Genomic DNA, 18327 nt, shown 5'->3' with positions numbered 1-18327 from the left:
CTTAATTAATGCCATTTGAGCCCTTTGCAAAGGTCATTTCACAGCCTGTGGCTGCAGTCAGGAGCCTTGTGCCCATCCTGTGTGGCACATGGGGAGCAGCTGGCTAGAGATTGCCCCCAAGCCCTAATTAGCCCCCTTCCTCCATGAAACAGGATCAAATAACCCACTAGGCATCCCCTCAGACTGCGTCAAAATCCCCTTCCACCCATACCACACTATCAAAGGCATTCTAGGATTTGTACTAATACTTTCCCTACTCGTCTCCCTGGCCCTATTCTCCCCCAACCTCCTAGGAGACCCAGAAAACTTTACACTGAGTAACCCACTAGTCCTCCCTCCCCACATCAGACCCAAATGATACTTCCTATTCACCTATGCCATTCTCCGATCCATCCCAAACAAACCAGGAGGCGTACTAGCCCTAGCTGCCTCAATCCTTGTCCTGTTCCTCACTCCATTACTGCACACATCAAAACTGTGATCGATAACCTTCTGCCCTCTATCTCAAATCTTCTTCTGAACCCTGGTTGCTAATGTCCTCATTCTAACCTGAGTAGGCAGCCAACCAGCAGAACACCCATTCATCATCACTGGCCAACTAGCCTCATTCACTTACTTCACAGTCATCCTGGTTTTATTCCCCCTTGCAGCCGCCATAGAAAATAAACTACTCAAACACTAATGAACTCTAATAGTTTATAAAAACATTGGTCTTGTGAGCCAAAGATTGAAGACTAAACCCCTTCTTAGAGTTACCCCATCACCCTATCTCAGGAAGAAAGGATTCAAACCCTCATCTCCAACTCCCAAAGCTGGCATTTTTAACTAAACTACTCCCTGACCCTTTGACTAAACAGCCCGAATCGCCCCCCAAGACAGCCCCTGCATGAGCTCCAACAGCACAAACAAAGTCAACAACAATCCTCACCCTCCAGTCAAAAGCAATCCCACCCCCTCTGAATAAAGCATAGCCACCCCACTAAAATCTGATCAGACCGACAACAGACCCCCACTATTCACTGTCCCTTCGTCCACTAATAACCCCAACACACCCCCCACAGCAAGCCCCACCACCACAACCAACCCCATCCCAAGGCCATAACCAGCAAAACCCCAATTGGCCCAGGCTTCTGGGTAATGATCCGCCACCAGTGACACTGAATAAACAAACACTACCAACATCCCTCCTAAATAAACCATAACAAGCACCAAAGACACAAAGGAAACCCCCAAGCTTACCAGCCAGCCACCCCCTGCAACCGCCACTACAACCAGCCCCAGCACCCTGTAATAAGGGGAGGGGTTAGACGCAACTGCCAACGCCCTAAAACAAAGCACAACCCTAAAAATAAAACAAATTCTATCATAAATTCCTACTTGGCCTCTCTCTAAGATCTATGGCCCGAAAAACTATTGTTATGAAATTTAACTACAGGAACACCTAACTCTACCCTTCCCGCCCCCAGCATGTTTTCTTCGTGCTTTTAGGGTGTATATAGTAATGCATCACACTCTCTGCCCCATCAGACAGTCCATGAAATGTAGGATAGTCCACATCATATGCTATGCCTCTCCATCAAAAACCCAAACATTATCTCCTAAACAGATGGTATTCGGCCAGTGTCAGACACTCATTTGTGACCTGTGCTGCCAAGAATGCCACAGGAAAACTGGTTTTAACAAACACAGACCTCTATTGTGAGGTCTCACTAACTCTTTTCTCTTAATGATGCGTGTAGATGTGATGAAAAGACGTGGAGAAAGCTGCTGTCCTACCTGGAGACCAGCAGCACTGAGGGGAAGGACCCTGTAGAGCTCCTGGGGACAATCTCCCCCCTCACAGAGCAGCCAGAACTCAAGGGCCACCAAGAGCAAAAACTGGAAACAAGCACGGAAGAGGTAACAGGTGCCAAGCAGTGTGAAAGAGCTGTTTTTGCATCTTTGGGGAGCTGCATCTGTGTGTGTTTGTGTTTTATTCTGGCCATTCTGCTCTGTGTTGCTGATGTTTCTCATTGTGCTATAGTTTGTCAGCTCAGACATCTCCTGCTCTCTTACAACACCTGCATTTCTACTCTGGTTCCTACCTAAAACTGCCTTTAGAGCCTTTAGAGGATGAGAGGTACCCCAGGCCCTTCAAATACTGTCCTTGATTTACTGATGTTCTCCAGCTGTGGATGATGCACTCCCCATATGCTCAGGCATCCAACGCCTCTGGGAGCAGGATAACTTTTCAATAAATCCCTCAGGCTGGCTGTGACTCCTTGTTTTGGAGTAAATTATCCTATTTACTCTTTTTATTTGGCTTAGACTGGCATATTTATGTCATACATATAATATATAAATCTAATAGAATAAAATATGAATAAAGTTAGTTCTGCAGCATGTCCAGCTGCTCCCCTTGAGCAGAGCGGTCATGTGTGATCTCACTATTTAAATTCTGCAGACTTCAGCCCCTGATGGGCACAGAAGTGCCAGCAATCTTTCTGTGGAACAAAAATAGTGCATTGCCCTGGTCTGCTTTCTCCTGTGCTTGTTCAGTATTTTATACCCCATCCTTAACAAAGCAGAAAGCTTCCAGTAGTTCTGAAAGGATTATGTGAATCAGTGAAATATTTAAAGTGAGGGTAAAGTATTCAGCTTCTATACATGTTGCCATCCTTTGTGTTTTAACAGTGTTTCATATAATTTTCTCCCTTGACTAACTTAAATGAAAGAGTTTACTTGTTAAGGAAAAAAAATAAAACCAGAATAAAATCCTGTTTCTGCCTTACACAATTTGTATTATTCAGTGACAATTTATCCTTGCAATATTCTTTAGAGAAACACAAAAGTTCCTTCTCTACTGCTTAGCATCAGTCCACAGGAAAAAAAAGTACCTGCAGGTAGTGCCAGTTTTCTTCTCCTTTCTTCCCCATTCTGAGATGCTCATCCTCTTCTGCAGCATCATACCACCCTCTTTTTCATCTCTGCTGATGGATATTAGTTCTGTGCAGCTTGTCTGGAAAAGCACCATTATCAACAGATTAATACAAAATTCTAGAAGAAAAATGGAATCTGTTGTTCTTGATTTAGAGGCAAGCAGGGAGGTGAAGAAGACACAGTGCCAGCTCAATGTGACATGAATTAAATTGCAGTAGGATGAATCATGTTGAGCCTGTTAGGAAATTTATTCTTAAGCCCTTTTATGTTAGCCAGCAGTTATAGGGGAGAAATTTGCTGCTACAAAACAGACAAGTAATAAAAAATTCCTGTGAAAAATGTGACTCTCCTTGCAATCAACAGAAAGCAAATAGGAAGACTGAGAAATGCTCTCTCGCAAGCATCTTGCAAATAAATATATTAGCATAATAAATAAACCACCAACACCTTCTCTGAGGCTGACAAAAGTGCCTTACACATGGCTGTATTTGCTTCTGTTTGTACCTGCTCAGTGTGGAAAATCAGAAAATAACAATATGGCTAACAAGCAAGAGCCTTAGCAGGCAAGTGAAGGGCAGCACTCTCAAATAGTGATTAATAATTGCTCCACCTGAGGCTTGTAAAACCAGAGCTTGAGAGAGTTCTGAGATTTGTCATGTCTAGAAAGTTCTACTTTCCAACAGGCAAAAACTTATAAATAGCTCCTCCTGAAGACAGGGTGGTGACCTGGGGGTGATAGATGAGGAGAACATGAGTTCTAAAGTCTAAAAATAAAGAGTTATGCTGCCAAGTGTAGTGTTACAAAGAAATGTCAATTATTTTCTATATGAGCTCACATGCAAGCTGCCAGCTTAATTAAAAAGGCAATTAGTTTATGAACTGCCATGCAGGGTCAAAGGAGAAGTTCATCCCAACATACGGAGAAAAGCAAGGAGAAACAGGGGAGACGTTATTACTCTTGGTGTTCCTCACCTGGTCCCCACTTCACCAGGGACAGAGACATCTTCCTGTCTCACTGAGTGTACAGATGGTTGCTAGGAAGGAGCTGCAAGACAAAGAATGATTGTGCTGAGGGCACACAAATTAGTTTTGCTCTATAGAGGACAATGGGAATGCAAAAGGAGAGAAGGCTGACATAGCAATGTTAGTATTTAAGTATAAAATATTTAATAAATGTAATATTTAAAATTCCTGAATGAGCTGCTTGCACCCAGTGATGAATGAACTCCCATTGTGCACAAGAGCAAAGCCCTGATTTCCTAACAACCCCTGATATCTCACTTTATGTAGCACATTAAAGAAATGGACTTCACTTCAAGGGAATCTTCTGGAGTGAGCCCCATTTACCACAAAAGGGGAAAACCTCAGCTTTGCAATGCTTGGGCAAGAAGGGAAAAGCTCCAGTGCCTTCAGTTTGCTGTGTTTTGTGCAGATGAAGGGCCCGTGGCTCGGGGAGCTGCAGCAGAAGGTGGAGGAGACAGAAGTGCTGAAGATGGAGCTGCAGATGCTGGAGACAGAGAGGGTTCGGCTGTCCCTGGTGGAAGAGAAGCTCCTGGATGTTCTGCAGCTTCTCCAACAGCTCCGAGGCTTGGTATGGTGAGAAAGCAGTCCTGGGACTGAAAACTGGGCTTTGGAGTCCCTTCCAAACTGAGAATATGTTCATCCCTTCTAGGAAGTAAAAAATCCTTTACAGCAGGACAGGATTTTAGAGGTGTGTGCCCTGGGAGCTGCCTGGTGGTTGCAGAAAGCTTTCAGACCTCTTTGCTTGCTTTCCAAAAGCCTAAAGGTCTCCTTGGAGCTGAATCTTCAAGCTCATTACCCTCTAAACCAAAATTGAGGGCAAACAAGGAAAACAGAGGAGTGAGCAATCAGGAAGATTCCAGAATATGTATTTTTCCTTCTAGGACAGGACCTTTGTTTAATTGCATGCTAATGTAACTCTGAGTCAGCATTAAAGAGATAAAACTGCCAGGGGAGTTTACAAGAATCCCCATAATCCCTGATAGGATATACCCAAAACAAAAGAGACCCATCAGAACCTGTGGGTTTAGGTGTCACTTCCCCAGCACATTCACCTTCATGTCTGAAATCTCATTCCCAACAGAACCTGCCACCAAACAGTGACTGCCCAAAGGCACACACACATCCTGACAGGGCTAATAAAACCTCACACAGTGCTGCTGAGGCCATGTGAAATCCTCCCACTGCTTCCCACTCTGCCCCAGTCCCCACTGGGGGCTCCAGGCAGGGAGCAGGGACAGCTGTGCCTGGAGGTAGCAGCATCTTCTTCCCAGAATTGCTCCCTTCCATTTGCACTTCTTGAAGTTTTAGCAAGAACAACCTGTGCCTGCAGCTACTCAGGGCTCTCTAAGTGCTAATTAAACTGATTGCCAGACCATCTCCCAGAAAGCACACCAGTGTCTTGACAGCAAATGAGGACAGTTTGCTTTCCCAGGCTCATTATGTAATGTCCCACCAGTTTTCATATGTAAAACCACCACTGAGAGAGCCCATCCAGATCCTGAGTAATTTTTACAGTGCTCTCACTTTGGCTAATGTTTATTACATCTCACATCCAGCCCTGCCACAGGACATTTGTTCTGTCCTTCAGCTGGGTCTGAGAAGACCCTTCCTAAAATAACACCACCAGGTCCAGCTCACCTTCCCACAGACCTGGCAGAGGACTCAAAGAGCTTTTGCTCTGCTTACCCTCCTTGCCACCTACAGCTGTTCAAGCACAAGCTCTAGAAAGTTCTGTATTTCCTGCTGAATAATTGTTATTTCTCTTTCCACAGCCATATTAAGGAATTACAACCCCCTACAAACTGTCTGAGCAGGGTCTTAGATCAAATGCTTGAAAATAAAGCAGATATCAAATCTTGTGTTAATCAGGATTCAGTGGCATTTTGGTTTAGTTTCCATATGCAAATACCCTGCACACAGGTTCTGTTGCATATCTGTAAGCTGCTGAAGGACACATTGGTGCTATAATTTTGTTTTGTTTTTTACAGAACATATCGAAGCGAGCCCTGGGGAAAATCCTGCTGAGCACTTTGGAATCCTGTTGTGACCCTCAGCCTGGTAAGAAAAGAAATCACATCTAAAGAACCATGAAAAGAGTCCTTTGGGGACAAACACTGGGTAGGAAAAGGATATTTCAAATCCTAGGGTACAGGCTGGGGAGAAGGAGGTAGCTTGCAAGACGAATACCTATGGAGAGTGATGCTTTCTAGTCTGTGATGCATCAAAACCACAGTCAGGGTGCTTTTTTAGTGAAAATTTAATTAAAATTTGGCCTTAGGGGGATAATTCAGTGTCCTACAAATATTTTTAGGGTTTCATTGATACGAGAAAGTGGAGAAATGACCAAGTATGTAATGCAGCTGTTTTCAGGTTTGCTACCCCAGTGTGTTGGGTTCCTCTCTACAACTCATGATTGACCCACCAGAGCAGTTCTGTGCAGAAACCAGCTCAAACCTACACTCCTCTAATAACAGCACTTCATGATCCTGGTGTGAAAATTAAACTTGCAAGCTCCTGTCCTTGCCTGTGGTGTGGAGCTCCCTTTGCAGGAGCTGTGCAGGGATCACAGCCCCCGGGCTTTGCTTTGATTACTTTGTTCCTATTAGCAGAGCATTTGTACTTCCCTCCAAGGAATGGACATCCTGTCCCAGGAATATGGCTTGGAGGGGCTTTAATAGGCAGGCAGCAAAGACTAGATTAGAAAAGACCAGATGTGGCCTGGGGGCTGGGTTTTGGAGAATATTATTTACAGAGATTTAGGGAGAACAGCATGGGAACCCTTTGGGGTTTGCAGTTTCAAAGGCTGTTTTTCCTTGTGCCCAGCAATCCAGGGCACAGGCAGCCCAGAGCCAAGCTCTGCTCTTCAGCTCCAGAGGAAGCAGAGAAAAGAGGGCAAAGACAGACTTTTGTAGGCTCCAGAACACCAATACAGAGAGAAACCACAGCTGAGCCATGGGTGTGATGTTCTCCTGGGAGAACAGAAGAAGAGACTTTTTGGATCCACAGCACAGTGTCCAGAATTATCTGTCAATTATCCAGCACAGGAACAGGGACTCCAGGGTGTGGGAATTGGAAAAATTGAAACTTCCACAGATGCTGAAGGGTTTGAGTTGCAACCTTGGAAAAAGCTTGGATTAATGTAAAAATACAATATACAGATATTAAGCAGAAAAATCATAAACTTAGGGTTCTATAGTTGTAAGAATGTGCCTTAAGTTAGTGAGCAGCTGTACTGCTGAGATGGTGAAGGGTTTGTAGTGTAGGGCTGGGGTTGTGTGGAGTGAGCTGAGAGTTCAGAATTATAACAGAAGCATTTGTGTGCATGTGAGACAGAAGCCATTGGACAAAAGTATCCACAGTGCAGCAGAAGTGAGTAAAGGTGATGGGTTAGAAAAGCAAAATAAACCCTGTGGCAGCTGTCATTGGGTTAGAAAGTCCTGTATTGCCTTGTAACAAAGAACTTGTGACTGCTCTTGAGCTATGGCCAAATACTTGCTCCTCTGAAACCTCATAGCCCCTGAGACTGATGTTTGTCTGAGCTATAAATAATTTAGCCTGAAAGAAGACCCATCCCTTCATTACTAGCAGTGACAATAATACCAAGGAATGCTGCTCAAAGCTCCTCCCTTTGTATGAGCAGCACAGCTCAGCTCCCCTAAACTCCAAGTACTGCTTTTTGTGCATTCTGCATCACCACTGCCATGCACAGCTCACCTTCTCTGCTTCCCACTGTCTGCCTGTGCACCTGGGGAGGCTTCAGCAGCTTTTCCAAGTCTTTGCAATCAAACATTTTTCTTTCCCAGGTCTTGGTAATCAAACCTTTTTTCTCTGACAAGCCAAAGTGGGTGGTTGGGTTGGCAATGGTGATATCAAATAGTCTTTGTTCACACAAGTACATGAGACCTCAGTGGGCAGGGGATGAAGCAAGAGGAAACCAGAGAAGACAGCTGAACCCAGATTTACTCAGTTTTCTTGGACAGGAATTCATAATTTGTTCACAAAATTTAGACATTTAATGATAACCACTTGAAAGGGCACCTATGAAGAAAAGAGCTTGTTATAATTGTGAAATTGCAACTTGCTGACTTTGTTCAAATGCTCATGTTTGCCATTTGCTTTCCCAAGGCAAAGCCCAGCTGTTGGAAGTGCTGGACACTCTTCAGCAGGAGCTGGCAGCCTGTGAACTCTTGCACAAGCAGCCCTTGGAGCAGGCACAGAGCCCACGGTCCCTGTCCAACCCCCTGGTGATCTCCTGCTGAGCCCAGGCAGCCCCAGGACAGTGGAAGGAGGAATGAGGGACATTTGGCCAGCTGGAAGGAGGAATGAGGGACATTTGTCCAGCTCAGCCACGCCTGCACAGGCCAGGAGCGAGCAGTGACCCAAGGGAGGAGCAGCAGCCCTGGCTGGGCACAGCCCTGCCTTACCTGGGCTGCAGAGCCCAGCCCTGGGGTGCCCGTGGCACTGGACTGGCACCAAACTGTGCCCACCACCCTCACCTGACCCACAGGGATTAACAGCTCTGCAAAATTGGGATTGGACTGGCACCAAACCAAAATGTGCCCACCACCCTTACCTGACCCACAGGGATTTACATCCCTGGCTGTGCAGGGACTGGGCTGGCACCAAACTGTGCCCACCACACTCACCTGACCCACAGGGATTTACAGCTCTGCAAAACTGGAACTGCACTGGCACCAAACTGTGCCCCACCACCTTCATCTGACCCACACTGATTTACAGCTCTGCAAAACTGGGATTGGACTGGCACGAAACTGTTCCCACCATCTTCACCTGACCCACACTGATTTACAGCTCTGCAAAAATGGGACTGGACTGGCACCCAAATGTGCCCACCTGACCCACAGGGTCACTGGGACTGGGCTGGCACCAAACTCTGCCCATCACCTTCACCTGACCCACACTGATTTACAGCCCTGGCTATGCAGGGGCTGGACTGGCACCAAACCAAACTGTGCCTGCCACAACCACCTGACCCACAGGGATTTACAGCGCTGGAAAACTGGGACTGGACTGTTACCTGACTGTGCCCACCACCTTCATGTGACCCACAGGGATTTACAGCTCTGCAAAAATGGGACTGGACTGGTACCAGACTGTGCCCATCACCCTCACCTGACCCACATGGATTTACAGCCCTGGCTATACAGGTGCTAGGCACAGTTTGCAGCCTTTGTGGAAGCCCCACTCCAAAGCCAAGACTGTATTTTCCCTGGATTTGTTATCCCTTCCCCTACAGGTGACAAACTGAATGATAAATGCACCCAGGAGTGTGTGCCAGCAGTGCAGGCTTTAAGGGCTCTGTGTTTCTCACTCAATTATTCACCTTATTTAACTCTGAAGCTAGATTTTTTTATTTCTCTGATGAATTTTATATTTGCAATTATAGAGATGCCTTAGGAATATGCAGCAGCCTTTCCTGACAACAGTCAGATTTTACATAAGAAGTTAAATTTAAGTGCTTGAAAAAGGTCCAAAGCAATCTTGTTCCCAGGCTCTCAGGGAAAGGAAGGGCTGAAAAATTCACTTTGCTGTCATTCTGTGTTAGCAAACAACTCGTGCAGTGCACAAGTGAGCTCTAAATTTTAATTTCCCTCAGTGCAGCTGCAGAGACACAAAATCAGGCCCCACATGGAGGTCAATTAATGTAAAGAGCTGGGTCTAATCATGGTGCTATGGAATGTTTTAATCAGCAATAAAATAATTCCCGGGGCAAAAGTAAAAAAAAAAATAGATTTCTTCCAAGGTGTTTTGCTGTGTCATTTACCTGCCAAACAGGGGCAGAGTTCCTAAAAGAGCCAGCTGAATTTATGTTACTGGAAAGATGCACTGTGGGTCTTTGAAGAATGTGATTTGCCTGAGATGAAATAAGATCATTCAACTGTATGTGTATTAATTTTTCCCAGGAAAAAGGTTTTCATACAGGAATAAGGTTCACAATGCAAGCTGGGGAATAAAATTTCCATTCCTTTCCACATTGTGTGGCTCACACACACCTCCACTGAAAATTGTGGCACCTTTGAGCCACATTGGGAACAAAAATTTGTATTATTTTAATTTCATTTTAAAGGAGGGAACAAAAGGTGTTATGCAAACAACGAAACAAACTGTTCAATCGTGTTTTACCTCATTGGGGGTTTTTTGTATTTTGGGGTTTTTTTGTGGTTTAGCAGAGGAAGATTGTAAGAATAGATATATATTGTTAAGTTACATTTTTCTTAAAGATACATTAGACAGGACATATATACATAGAATAATATTCACCCTCTAAGAAAGAAAACTATCTCTTAATGCTAAATATATTGCTAACAAAATACCAGAGCATAATATACTGTTAGTGAGTATATACTGAGGGACATGCTAGGATTATATCCTACAGAAACAGCCTCTAGCTGTGCCACAGGCAAAAGTTTAAATGAGCAGAAATCAGATCCCTGCTTGGCTTCATTTGCTAAAAATCCCAACAAGTATCAGCTTTTGTTGTGCGCAGCTCTCTGACTTTCCCAGGAACATGGCAGAGGTGTAAAGAGGGAAAATGCCAGGAAATGATGAAATGAACCTGATCTGTGTGTTCAGGAGCAGGATTCTAATGCAGGCACACACCTGGCTCTGGGTCCCCATTTACTGCAGGGTTCTTGCAGCATTTGGGTTTGTCACCATCTGGACCCTTTCTCCTGTTCCCACGTCCCCAAACCTGGCAGTCTATTTCTCACAGACTTTGCATTTCCTTAGATCCCCACAAACTCTGTTTTAGTTTATTAATTTCCTATTAAACCTGCAAACTGGCCCTTAAAGGAAGCTTGGGTATTTTCTCCCCTGACCTCCACCATGAAGTTTTTGGGTTTTTTCCACAAATTATTTTACTTCATCCTCAATGTCCCTTCCCCTCCCAACGCCCTCCTCAGTTCCCATTTGGCAAATTTCTCCCTGGGGTAACCTCTGAGGGGTTCACACTTCTACCACAAATAGCATTTTTCAAGAAGAGTTTCCTCCTCCCATGATTTTTTTATTTATAGGAGGCATTAACTATTAGTAAAGTAAAGCCCACCTGATCTGTAAAATTGTTTAATAGTTGTCCTATTTATTTTTTATGCTCTCTCTGGAGTGAGGACTCTCATTTGGCAGTGAGGACTCATCCCAGATGTTACTCTGAGTCACAGAATTTCTGCAGCAGATCAGAGTGGCCTTGTCCAGCCAGAGCTGCTCCAAGGGGTTCAGTGCATCTGTGCTCACTTTGGGAGGAAAAAACCCTGCAATTCAAACTCCTCCCTTCCATGATGCTGTCCTTAATCTGTACATGGGGATGGAAGGAGCTGGGACTAGGAGGAAAGGAGCACTTTTAACATAAAAATGGAATAAAATGGAATTGTTCAGTGTGAGAGTGACACTAAACCTTTACAGGGTGCATGTGACATGTGGCATCACCAGCCACAGGGCCTCTCTCAGATTTATAATTTCATGGAGTTAAAGACACAATACTTTGGTATTTACACTGTCTTATTTTCTTAATAATTTTATGTATAATTCCCCAAAATACAAAAGCTATAGAGTGTGTTTCCTAGTGTGAAATTAAATTAAAATCATTCTTATGTCCTTAATTACACTTTACTTTCAAAGGACTGGGATTTTCAGAGGTCTTGGGTTTCCATTCTGCTTTTCTGTCTCTTCTTTCTGCCTCAGCATACCAAAATAGCTCAACTGCATTTTGCCTCCCCAACTTCTTTCAGATTACCTCGAGGCTGAAATCATCACAGCCCAAACCTGGACTGAGGTACCCACAGAAGAACTCAGCTTAGCAAAGCAAAACCTCCTTGTTTTATGCAGCTCACTCACTTCTTCACTTAGAAGGGGAGTCTGAATTACAGTAAACTTCCCTGAAATGAGACTCACTCCTTAAATGACATTATTTCCCAAAATGTTTATATTCTTCTGAACTGTGACAATTTCAGACTCTGTCTGGAGAATTGCCTGCTCCTAGACTTGATCCCCCACCCATTTCCAGACTGTAGAACAAAAGAAGAGAAAGAAAAGGCTCAAAGGAATTCTAAAATTCCCAAACTGGCATTTTAGACCCAGTCACCAGCTGGACAGCAAATCCAATTCATGGCCATTTTTACTCCTGCCAATACAACTGTAGTTTTGTCTCATGAAACTCCCAAAACTCCATCCAACAGCAGAGGGTCAGAATCAGGAGGAAAAGGTCTCCTTAAAATTCCCACCTCTGCCAAATCCTGCAGCACAGAACACAAACGGTGTGGTATTGCACAACAGCTGTTTGGTTTAAGTTCAATAATAAATAAATAATATGAAAATAGGAAATAAATAATAGGAAATAAACCAGAATTAACTCTGCATGAGGAGAAGGGTCTGGGGAAAGCTGAGACCTCACAGGGAGGCTGGAGAGGCTTTCCATGAAGGTTTGGGCTCAGAGGCAAGGGGGTGGCTTTAAGCTGAGAGTGGGGTTGGATGGGACCATGGGAGGAAATCCTTCACTCTGAGGGTGGTGGGACACTGGGACAGGCTGTGGATTCCCCTGGGAGTGTTCCAGGCCAGGCTTGCAGCAGCCTGGCCTAGTGGAAGGGGCTCCTGCCATGGCAGGGCCTGGAGTGAATGAAGAGAGCTGTGAGGGCCCTTAACCCAAACCAGCCTGGGATGCCATGAATGTCCCACAAAGTGTCCTGAACTGCTCCTGTGAGCTCTGCTCCTCCTCAGGGTGACTCCTCTTCATCCTCACTGCTCCTCCTCAGCCTCACTGCTCCTCCTCAGGGTGTGACTCCTCCTCATCCTCACTGCTCCTGTGAGCACTGCAACTCCTCACCCTCACTGCTCCTCCTCAGGTTGTGACTCCTCTTCATCCTCCTTACTGCTCCTCCTCATCTTCCCTACTCCTACTCAGCCTCACTGCTCCTACTTGGGGTGTGACTCCTCCTCATCCTCACTGCTCCTCCTTAGCCTCACTGCTTTTACTCAGGGTGTAACTCCACCTCATCCTCGCTGCTCCTCCTCAGGGTGTAACTGCACCTCATCCTCACTCTTCCTACTCAGGGTGTGACTCCTCCTCATCCTCCCTGCTCCTCCTCATCCTCACTGCTTCTCCTCATCCTCCCTGCTCCTCCTCAGGGTGTAACTCCTCCTCATCCTCACTCTTCCTCCTCATGCTGTAACTCCTCCTCATCCTCAGTGCAGGGATGGGCAGCCCAAGTCCCTCCCTCCAGGCAGCTTCCCCTGGCTCACAGTGGGCAGGAGTCAAACCCCATGTTGCTCCCTGTGTTCCCTGGGGTGCACAAAGCAAATTACATTCTTAATTACTGATTCTGCCTCAGAGAGTTGTGAGGTAACTTATCTCTGCCAGGGAGTAAACAAGGGCTGTGGGATAACATTGAAAAATTATCAGTATTCAAGTGGTTTCACCCACGTGCACCCTGCAAAGCTGAAAGGTCATGAGAGCTGAGGGTTTGGGTGGTAGAGTTTGAGATAATTGCTGTACTTCAAGGTTTTATTGTTTGATAGCCTTGGTTTTGCTGATTGCTTCTCATTGGTGTTTTTTTTTCACAATGGCAAGTGGAAAAATGGTCTCTAATAAAGGCAAGGTCCAGACTTTTGTGAGGAATTTTCTACCTCTTAAGGTTGCCAAAAACAGATCAAGAAAAAAAGAGAGAAAATATGTGGAGGCTGATACAATTTGACTTAAAATACCATTTAGATAAAAAAATGTTATTTTGAAATAAAGAACCTGCAATACCCATGGGAGGATTTTTTTTTTTGTTTCTGGGCTGATTGTGGGAGTTAAATCCATTGCCTGGGCAGTGCCAGTCCAGCACACAGCAGCAGGAGCTGCTGCCCTGTCAGGCTCTGCAGCTCCAGCAGCACAGGGGACAGCAGGAGCCACAACAGGCTCTGATTGCTTCTGAGCCAACATTTGTCGTGCCCAGGGCTCAGACACACCAGGACTCATCCACCCAGGGACTGATGGGCCCCAAAAACGTCCCCAGCTCTCAGGTTTGTTGTTGCTGAAATGACTCCTGAGGTATTAAAGAATAAAAAAAAATTAATACAAAAAATTGTATTATTAAAAAAAAAATTTCTTAGCCCAGCAACTGAAGAAGAAGTTGAGATTCCTCAGCTCTGGTTCTCAAGGTTGTTCATTTTCCCTTATCCATTACATTATTTTTCTGACCTGCTGAGGTATGTCCAGCAGGTTGGGTTGAGGCATTGCTGTCCAGTGCTATATTTTTATACTAAAAACTATGTGTACTTTATTTGCAATAATTTTCCAATACCTATCACCTCTGTTGGACAGTTTGTCTCTACTCTAAACCAATCCAGAAGTGCCAACATCACAGCAGAAGATGAAGAAGAAGAAGAAGGAGAAGGAGAAGGAGAAGGAGAAGGAGAAGGAGAAGGAGAAGGAGAAGGAGAAGGAGAAGGAGAAGGAGAAGGAGAAGGAGAATACATGCCATGCCCAGATTCCTCCATCTTGCCTCTTGAACCCCCATTCTAAATCCCTACAATTCTACATTTTCACCCTGTGACAAATTCACTATCATTCTACTCAAACTCCTGTGGCTTTTAACTCCTCACACAAAGTTGGTAATTGTTTCCATGGGCTAAGACTCTCTGTTTTTGACTCTCTGCCACGGTCTCAAGTCCTCCAGGGCAGCCAGAGGGATGTCCTGGGTTCCCACACCCAGCTTTGTAGAGCATTTGAAGAAGTCACTCACAGATGGGCTCAGGTTTTCAGCATCATTTTCTTCTGCCCTGCCATGGGCAGCACAGAGCACATCCCACTGCCATGGAAACCATCCCTGGTCATCTTCACATGCCAGAGCAGGGAAAGCTCTGTTTTCATGAGGGATTTTTCATGAGGAAGGGTTTTCATGAGGACTGCAGCAACAACTCCTATTCTTTATTTCCTATTTTCGTATTATTTCTTTATTATTGAACTTAAACAGCTGTCTGTGTTCTGTGCTGGCAGAGGTGGGAATTTAAGGAGACCTTTTCCTCCTGATTCTGACACTCTGCTGTTGGAGTTTTGGGAGTTTCATGAGACAAAACTACAGTTGTATTGGCAGGAGTAAAAATGGCCATGAATTGGATTTGCTGTCCAGCTGGTGACTGGGTCTAAAATGCCAGTTTGGGAATTTTAGAATTCCTTTGAGCCTTTTCTTTCTCTTCTTTTGTTCTACAGTCTGGAAATGGGTGGGGGATCAAGTCTAGGAGCAGGCAATTCTCCAGACAGAGTCTGAAATTGTCACAGTTCAGAAGAATATAAACATTTTGGGAAATAATGTCATTTAAGGAGTGAGTCTCATTCATTGAGACCATTACCATTATGATGCCATTTTTTCATGAACTGCACAAGTGATTCCCAATCTCCTGAGAGCTGAGCATGGCCAAGATCACAAACCATTGAAAAGGACAGGAGAGAAGAAAACAGCGGGGCTGAGACTAAAATAAATCATACTTGGCAATTCAGAGTCTACAGGAAAGGAGATTCTACTGAAAAGAACTGTAAGAGGAAAAACTCTCCTGAATAAGGAGAAATCTGCATCCCTGCCTCACCAGAAACTCCACCTTTGACAAAACATCTCTTTCAGTTCACTTAAACTCTTCCACTTCCATTGAATCCTGTTGTGTGGTGGGAAAAACCCCCAATGTCAAGAGAATCTAACCTGGTTTATAATGCAGAGGCCTTTAAATCTTGGTTTCCTTTATTCCTTTGCTCATGCAAGAAAACAGCAACTCCAAACTTGCTAATCTGCTCCTATTTTTAAAGCAAAAGGGGACTTAAAACTAAAAAGTAGGAAGGCTTTTCAAATCTTACAGGACATTTGACATTGCCTTATAATCAGAAACAGACTTAATGACAAAAATCAGCACACAGGTCCGGAACTACTGGGACTAAAAGTGGAAAGAACTAATTCCAGCAATGGGGATGAAATCTCTGGAAATTCCTCACTGCAGATTCACTTAATTCCTGCACAGATGAATAAACACCAGGAATAGTTTTAAAGCTGCATCTGCTGTTGAATGATAACATTTTGGAGACCTGGTCCTCACTCCTGCTGAAAATAAACAGTTGGAGATCTCTGAAGGACAGTGGAATTGGAGTTTAGGCTATGGCTGACTCATAAATTGTCACACAAGCAAACAGCAAATATAAATCACATTTTTCTTTCTTTCTTCCCCATCACTCCTTATCCAGCCACTGCCAAATAAAAATTTCCACACAAGTTACAGCAGGTTTGGACACAGAAATGCTGATTAGTCACATTATGGCTCCTCTATGACCATGTTACAGTGCAAGGGTGCCAAATAAACCCCCAAAAAAAGGCTTGGAAGTATTTTACACAATTATGAGAAGAGAAATTACCTCAGTGCAGAGGGATTAATCCCTGCCCACCTCAGAGCAGGGAGGTTGTGAGTGCACAGTGTGTACATGGCCAGGGGCTTTGGGGGCACCCCAAACCAGGGCCAGCAGAAAGCCAAGGCACACTAAAAGTTGCCTCAGCTTGTGTGAAGAAAAATATGATTTGTTTGCAATTTAAAAAAAAAAATCTGGCTTGAATATTAAGGAGGGAAAATTTTATTTCTGTTCAGAAAGTTTAAAGAAAACAAAAAAGAAACAAATCAAGAAGAGAAAAAAAACCAAAGATGCCAGACAATAGAGGAGAAAATGATGTCACCATTCCAACAGAGCTGACACCAACGGGAATCCAGTCTGGCAGGAGAGTGTGCCCTTCCCAAAGTGTGAAATGAGTCCTGCACATGGAACCATTGCTAAGCACATCGTGATGAAAATTGGGAGTCTGGAAGAGGTGAGAAATCAATGAAATCAGTGCAACCTGGGGTAAGGAATGATCCCAGCAGAGTGACCTTAAACAGGGGATGGCTGGGGACAGCAAGGGGGCACAGGAGGCAGCAGGGACATGGTGGGAGCAGGACAGCCCAGCCACACTGTCCCTTGCACCTGGCACCCCCAAAATGCAGCCTGGCCATGGTTCTGAGGGATAAAAGCAAGAGTTATTTAGGTAGCTATTTACCCACTGACACAGGTAAATAAATAAATATAAATATAATATAAATATAATTTTTTTTTTTTTTTTTTTTTTTTTTTTTTTTTTTTTTTTTTTTTTTTTTTTTTGCTATTGAAGCTATTTTTGTTGATTTGAGAGGAGAAATGGAGACCAAGGAAAGCAGCAGCAGCACAGAGAAGAAGAGCAGTGCTGGGTGTGTAAGAGCCTGGGCTGTGGCTCTGGACAGTGCCAAGGACCTGGCAGGGCAGGTCCTGGGGGCACAGGAGAGCAGAGATGCATCAATCCCCCCTCGCAGCTGGAGCAGGGACAAACTTGGCAAGCAGAACAGGAATTTTCCTGCAGTGAAACCCTTTGGCCACAAAAAAGTGCAATTAATCAAAGTGGAGTTTGTTTTGTTGCTATAAATTGCTCCAGGAGCTCTGCAGCCCAGGGCCTGGGGCTCACCCAGGAGGGGTGTAGGAGCGTCGGGGGGTAGGACAGTCCGTGGACAGAGAGCAGAGATCTCTGCAGCCAGGTCATGGAATCTGTGGTTTATTGCCAAGGGCCTGGGTGCAGGGCCCTGCTGGGATTTGGGGTTTATTGCACAGGGCCTGGGTGCAGGGCCCTGCTGGGATTTGGGGTTTATTGCACAGGGCCTGGGTGCAGGGCCCTGCTGGGATTTGGGGTTTATTGCCAAGGGCCTGGGTGCAGGGCCCTGCTGGGATTTGGGGTTTATTGCACAGGGCCTGGGTGCAGGGCCCTGCTGGGATTTGGGGTTTATTGCACAGGGCCTGGGTGCAGGGCCCTGCTGGGAGCTGCAGCCACAGCTCAGAGCAGGCCCCAGAGAAGAGAGGGGGAGAGAGGGTGAGAGGGTGAGAGAGTAAAAGCATAAGAGAGTAAATGAGGGGTAAGAGCGTAAAAGGCAAGAGCTAAGAGATGAGGTAAGAAGTGTGACGTTCCCGTTCCAGTACCATAAATCATCTTCTTTGTTGAATATTCTGATTCTCACTAACCAATCCAGTACGATATACAAATCCTACAGCATTTCCATACAGCCTATAAGAATCATTACATTACCATACCGAGTTACATTTTAAACCCTAAAACTCCTCTTTGGCCCCTTATGCCAAGCTGTAGGGTCTGCTCTGACCCTTGGGCCTGTCTGCAGGCAGAGGGTGTTGTTCCATCAGAAGGGGATTACCTTCAGCAGCCACACCATTGTTTTTCAGTTGTTCAGTAACTGAGGTATCTCAAAGCTTGCTTTCATTTCAATCTCGCTTATAGTTTCTATATTCTCAAAATCTTTTGCCAGACAATCATATTTGTAAGGCTTTCCTGTTTCATCTTCCCC

The 18327-nt window shown here is 44.9% G+C and overlaps 1 protein-coding gene across 1 annotated transcript in view; it reads left to right on the top strand.

Annotated features, from left to right (window-relative positions):
* Positions 1-9846, top strand: part of EFCC1 (EF-hand and coiled-coil domain containing 1) — a 39506-nt gene extending 29660 nt beyond the window's left edge. The window contains exons 5-8 of the mRNA XM_059480433.1: positions 1740-1899; positions 4352-4510; positions 5931-6000; positions 8068-9846. Coding sequence (XP_059336416.1) covers positions 1740-1899; positions 4352-4510; positions 5931-6000; positions 8068-8201 — 523 coding nt within the window. The 3' untranslated portion in view covers positions 8202-9846. The remainder of the gene's footprint in view (positions 1-1739; positions 1900-4351; positions 4511-5930; positions 6001-8067) is intronic.
* The last annotated feature ends 8481 nt before the right edge of the window (positions 9847-18327 follow it).

This window comes from Ammospiza nelsoni, chromosome 11, assembly GCF_027579445.1.
Source record: "Ammospiza nelsoni isolate bAmmNel1 chromosome 11, bAmmNel1.pri, whole genome shotgun sequence".
NCBI lineage: Eukaryota > Metazoa > Chordata > Aves > Passeriformes > Passerellidae > Ammospiza > Ammospiza nelsoni.
The sequence above is the reverse complement of the archived record's forward strand: the minus strand, read 5'-3'. Positions and strand labels throughout refer to the sequence as shown.